At 44.6% G+C, this 6,000-nt stretch overlaps 1 protein-coding gene across 12 annotated transcripts in view; it reads right to left on the reverse strand.

Moving 5' to 3' along the window:
- Positions 1 to 5,791, reverse strand: part of GRIA2 (glutamate ionotropic receptor AMPA type subunit 2) — a 126,931-nt gene extending 121,140 nt beyond the window's left edge. For 8 of the 12 annotated variants that reach the window (XR_004904610.1, XR_004904611.1, XM_028519217.2 and 5 more), the window contains exons 1-2: positions 5,088 to 5,533; positions 4,412 to 4,552 (exon numbers count right to left, since the gene is read on the reverse strand). Coding sequence is in view for 10 of the 12 variants with exons in the window: in XM_028519217.2 (XP_028375018.1) it covers positions 4,412 to 4,552; positions 5,088 to 5,175 (229 nt within the window). In the remaining 2 variants the exon portion in view is untranslated. Of the gene's footprint in view, positions 1 to 4,411; positions 4,553 to 5,087 lie in introns of all 12 variants that reach the window. The other 4 variants (XM_028519221.2, XM_028519222.2, XM_028519219.2 and 1 more) reach the window with 4 other exon arrangements.
- Positions 5,792 to 6,000: the final 209 nt, after the last annotated feature.

Consider the following 6,000-nt stretch of genomic DNA (forward strand, 5'->3'; position numbering starts at 1 on the left):
GAAAAAGTAGATTTTTATCAGCTATTTCTTTACATTTAATATTTTATTATTTACTTTTATGGAATTGAAAGGCAAAATTATTAAATTATTTTTAAATAGACTAATGGCCATTTGTCAAAGTCATTCATGAATTAAATAGGAAGATTTTGAACTGGAAATTTAATACTTAATATTTTTAATTCCCAAATGTTATGGGATCAAATCATGTTTGCAGCCCGTTTAGACAGTTTTATTTTAAACAAGTTTTGGTAATGAGCACAGCATTAAAGCTTATTGAAATTTATAAAATGCAAAAACTATTTAATATTTTTCTAAAATCTGCTATTGATTTGTTAGCAGTATACAATAAGCACATATGCAATATCAAATTAATTATTTTCACTAAAATTTTGAATTACTGCCATCAACTGCTTTTGTTTAAGAACTAGGAGGCCATCTTCACATCCACACAGTAAGGCTCCTAGACAAGACCACAGCGGCCAGTGCACACAGAAGACATCAAGGCCTACGAACCCTTGAACACTATCCAAAAGAGCATAGGAGGGAAAAGTTGCAAAAAATGAATTAATATAAGAAAAGTATTCATTCAGTCTCTGACAAAGGCATTCAATAAATATAAAAGGGAGGGAAGAAGAGAGGGGGTGAAAAGAATTCTTGAGGCTCCTCTCTGGTTTCAACTGTTGAACAATCGGATGCTCAGATACTGTTCTGTTCTTTTTTTCCTAGTTTTATGGTTTGTATTTTCTCATAATGAAGATTTATATTGAAACAGGCTTCAGAAAAAAATTAAATCTTAGTATTATTTGTGCCTAAAAAGAAAGGGAAAGAGGAAAGGATAGAGGGAGTGAGGGGGAAAGAGGAAGGGAGAGAGAGAAAGAAATGGGAACTGTGTCTTTATTTCCTCAGGTACCCATGGAAACAAATGGGAACAAATAGGTGCTTGCATTATCCCACTGTGACTGTGAAAGAGAAGGATGTGGGAGTGCAGTGCAATGCACAGTCATTTTTCTCAGTTCAGAATATAATGACTTCATTTCGTTTGCATAACCTTAACCCACTCAGTAGATCTTGCTGGATTCTTAAGTTGTTGTCAACCTCGGCATTTCCAACTCAGTTCCCTCATCTCAGTAACAAAATTAAATTAGCAAACAAATATCTTTTCTATTTTGAAATTAGTAAAGTATAAAACTCCACTTTCTTAATATGTAAATTGAAATTTACATATTGAGTGCGATTGTTACGGTTTAATTAGGAGGAGGAATGAGCTACTTTATGAACATTGACTGATGGCACATGTTTTAATAATGGAGTTTAAGAGCAGACTTTAGATTTCTGGAAGAAACGAGAGAAAGTCGTTTTGGTACTAGCTATCAACACATTTGATGCTGCTGCTTCCGTTTCATATAGGAAAGAATCATGGATTCCCTGACTGAAAAGGCAAGAAAGCAAAGGCAGAGCACCACAGAAAAACCTTGAGAGGGATTTAAATGATCAAGATTGATCTTGACAAATTTGATATTAGAGATTTCCATTCACTTCTTCACCTTTGACTTTGTAATTGTAGTTGACATAAGCATCTCTCTCTCTGAAAGCAGTTAAACTATTTTGATATTTTCTGTTGCTCATGAAAAAATAAAATGAATAAGGATACAAACACTCCATTTCATTTTACAAACTCCAGATTGTGAAATTCATGAAAGAATGAAGAAGCTGAGCCACAGAAATGTTGCATGATTTGCCTAGTCCGTGAGTTAATGTCAACTCCAGAAAATTCTGTCCAATGAGCTCTCTTCTGTAACAGTGCCTCACAGTTCTCCTTAGCAATCAGTAAGTCTATTTATGACATGGGTATTTCAAATGCCATGATTCTGAAGTCCCACGTGGAAACCTTGAAAATGAATTCAGTTCCTCCCATCATTTGTTTTAGTGTCCTACAATAATAATCTATGGGGGAACAATTTGGGGATCTGGAGACATATACATTCTAAATTCAGCATTGTTTTCTTAGCAAAACAAAAAAAAATCTATGCAAAATGAAGGTGTGATTTTCATCTAAGTTTCTCGGGAGTGTGGTCCCACAAATTGTGCGTTTAAAAGAAATCCATGTCCTTATTACATGGGTGTATCGTTCTGTGGAAGTTCCTGGAGTAAATATATGTTAATATATTTACATTGCTTTCTGCATATCTTATTTCAATAAAACTTGTATTAAAAATATTGAGACTGAGGACCTAAATCAGTTACCAAAACTAATCATAACCTTTAATCTTCACAAAACTCCAAGAGTGATTCAACATTTGTTGAACTCAGGGAATATTCATTTTGTTCAGTGTACATATCTGCTATTTTCTCTGTCAGGCCTTCTCACTATTTTCACCAATGAGTCAACTTCTCAGTCATAGGACCACTTTCAAAGAGCAGAGCTGTCAATTACTTTCAACTCGTTTTCAAAATTTACATACTTCCAGTAATCATAGGTTTATTACTTTTCAAAGCCTTAGGTTTATTACTTTTCAAAGCATTTTCACACTAGTATATAATTGCATTCAGTGAGATACTTAGTGCAATTGGATGTCAGTCAAAATTCAGGAAAAAACTGGAAACTTGATAGCAAATCAAATGAATAATCTAGATTTGGTAGGTTAATAGGTCAAGTATAAAATCCTTAAAAATTAAATTACAGGAGAATATATATATGTGCACATAAATTTTCCAAATGTACTTATATTCTTTTATGGAGATTTTTTAAAGCTACAAATCCACTTTAAAAGTCTCTCTCTCTCTCCCCCTCTCTTCCCCTCTCTTCCCCCTCCTTCTCCTGTCCCCTCCCACGTTTCTTTTCTCACTTGGTATCAGCATTTCTAAAGAAAACATGTAGCACTGAAACCTTCTTAAATAGGTTCTTTAAAAAACAATTTAATTGCACGCACCTAATCTAATAGGACCATCATCATGACCCTGCTCTAGCAAAGAAAATTGTTTCATTTCTTCATTCGTCCAGGGGACCGTGGTTTCAAAATGAGTCGATGATACTCCTGATACGAAAATCGAGCTAACCCGATCGAATACATGATTGGGGGTTAATACGGGGAAATGGGATGGTACCAGTTGTCTATTGTGGGAAGATAGCAGTTGGGCTTTTTTTTTTTCCCTGTGGTAATTTTCCGCTCGCTCCTTTACACTGGAGCCAAAGTGGGAGGCGAACCATCTGCACCCCCCTCCCCTCCAAACTGTTAATATGAAACACAAACTGAAATCGTCGAAGCAGGGAAGCGTCCCCCCAGCGCAGCCGGCAGGAACATGGTGGCAGCTGCTGGGAGAGGGCAGAAAGGTACAGTGACCGCGCCGCACAGCCCACGCGGGCGCGTGGGTGGGAGCGCCGGGACCAGCGCCGGGGAGCCTTTCCATTGAGCCTTTTAGAGACTTAATTGCTTCGATTCTCTAACTTTGCAGCCTTAAGAAAGCTTCATCGCGTGTGCCACACCACCACGTAGAGTGATGGGGCTTATAATGGACAACTAACTGCAAAGACTAAAATGGCTGATCAGCGACTTCAGGTTTTCCAAGTCGGCCGGATCCCACTGCTTTGAGGTCCGTTTCTTCTGCTGCCCTTGCCGGAGCCTGCCACCTGAGAACTAAGCGCCCCGGCCGGCGAGCCGACTGCCCCCCGCTGGCAGAATAGCCCCCATCAACTGCAGACTGAAGCTCCACGGAGCGGCGAGAAATCGACAAGCCCCCGCTCCATCGCTCAGCGGCCGGGTCTCCCGGGGCCTGCGTCAGCCTCGCTCCGCGCTCCCACCGCTCCGCACCGCGCCCCTCCGGTGGGCGTTATGTAACAGCTCCAGCCCAACTCCGGAACCATTTAACTACTTGACCGGTCCAGGAGGGTAACCTAGGGTTCACCGGGTCTGCAGAGTGAACGTGAGCTGGCCTGCAGATCCTGCAGACCTAAACCCCGGGCTGCAGGCACGGGGCCGCGCTCTGGCAGTGCCCCCCTGGGATCTATCTAAAAGCCCGACGGCGCGCCCTGGGGAACAGCGTGTTCTCTGTGGACAGGGTGCTACCAGGCATTTAACGTGGGGTAAGGAAGGGGCAGGGAGAGCTTCTATTTAAGCACTCAAGCTAAACTAGACCTCCCTAAGGAAGCTCCCCAGCTCCAACTCCCACCTCTCCATCTCTCTAGTGCGCACACTCTTCAATGTCTTTGGCTCCCTCCTAACCCCTCCACTCCCCAAACAACGGGGGTCCCCGAGATTGCAGCCACTTTCTCCCTACGCTGTCACACGCACGCGCGTGTACAGTCACTAACACGCACACACTGACACACTGAAAGACGCACACACCAACCCGCACCCACACTCACTGGCTTTCGGCGTGCGGCACCTGAAAGACATGAATATTCATTACTTACAAGCATTGGTGACTGCGAAGCTGTTTGCTACCTCCAAATTGTCGATGTGCGGTGTCAGCCTGAACTCCGAAGTGGAAAACTGAACCATCCCTACCCGAAATGCACTGTATTCTTGATCGGCGCCCCTGGGAAATAACCCCCCTGCAAAGAACAAACACCAAGCAGGAGAATAGTGTCAGTGACCGGACGGGAAAGGAGAGGAGCCCGCTAGCACCTAACAGCCCTGAAGTCTCTTATTCATGCTAATAGGTTCAATAAACGCATCAAGGGGCTCTGGTAGCGGGGTTTCGAACATCCAAATGGTAGCCAGGGGTCGAGGCACACATGAGAGTCTGAGGGCAAGGTAGGTGGCCAGAAACATTCGTCGCCTTACCCCCTGATCACAAGCTTTGCATTCAGACCCCTAGAGAATCCGAGCAATCGGAAACATGCTAAGGCAGAATTCACAGAATCTGGGGGCCAGAAATGAAAAGATTTTTTCCTCTATTGTACCAAAAGCATCGTCTTTTCCCTTCGCTTCATCCTGATAAAAACATGTATATTCTAGACAGTTTAAATCTGGAATGCAGTCAAGGTATGACATAAGTCTACATGACATGAATTAATTTGTTCACTGTGAACAAAGATTACGACCAAATTAAGCAGAATTCAAAAGCAGAGCACAAAGGGTACCTACCTATCTGTATGCTGTTAGAAGAGACACCAAAAATAAGTCCCCATAAAACAGGAGAAAGGAGGACAGATATATGCATAATCTTTTGCATTTCCAAGAAAAGTAGAGCATCCACAAAATATCCCCCTTTTTCCCCCTTTTCCTCCTCTTCCTTCTTTGGCCGTTTTCCTCAGCAAATTAGATCCTCCGCATTTTGAAAGAGCAATTTAGCACCAAGCTGCTACAACCCTGAAGTGGAGGCAGAAGAATTCCTATTTCCCAGGTCCTGCTGGTGGCTGCTGGTGCCCTGCGCCCTGTCCCTGCTCCTGAAGTCCAGGGGACTGGCTGGATGCAGTTTTCAGCGGAGCTGCCGCTGTGGTCCCAGTGCCTTGGAATATTCAGCACCCTCCCATGCACTCACACACACTCACCCTCTCTCGCGCTCTCTTCTCCCTCTCTCAGTCTCTCTCTCTCTCAGAGTCTCTCTCTCTCTCTCTCTCTCTCTCTCTCTCTCCCTCTCTCTCTCTCTCTCCCCTCTCTCTCTCTCCTCTCTCGCGCGCGCGCGTACACACACACACATACACATACACGCAAGTCACAGAGAGGGGCAGGCAGTCCCGGACGCGCGTGCGCGACTCACAGCAGGCTGCTGGCGCGCGCGTCCACCCCTCCCCCGCCCCCAAACCCGCACCCCGCACTGCCCTGGCAGAGTCGCGTGCACGGCGCTGAGAAAGCGCGGCTCTGAGCCCGGCGGCGGGTATCCCTCGGCGAGCCCTCGGGTCTCGCGAGCTGTCGCTCCCACCGCTATCGGGCGCCTTTCAGCACCGAGGACAGCGCCCTGTTCCCAGCCTGGGGCTACCTTTGTGCCGCTGCTGCAGCTGCCGCGGAGATGCTCCAGCCTGGACCAAAGGCAGCAAAGCTGATTTCCGGCTGCTGT

Source organism: Phyllostomus discolor, chromosome 8, assembly GCF_004126475.2.
Source record: "Phyllostomus discolor isolate MPI-MPIP mPhyDis1 chromosome 8, mPhyDis1.pri.v3, whole genome shotgun sequence".
Lineage (NCBI taxonomy): Eukaryota > Metazoa > Chordata > Mammalia > Chiroptera > Phyllostomidae > Phyllostomus > Phyllostomus discolor.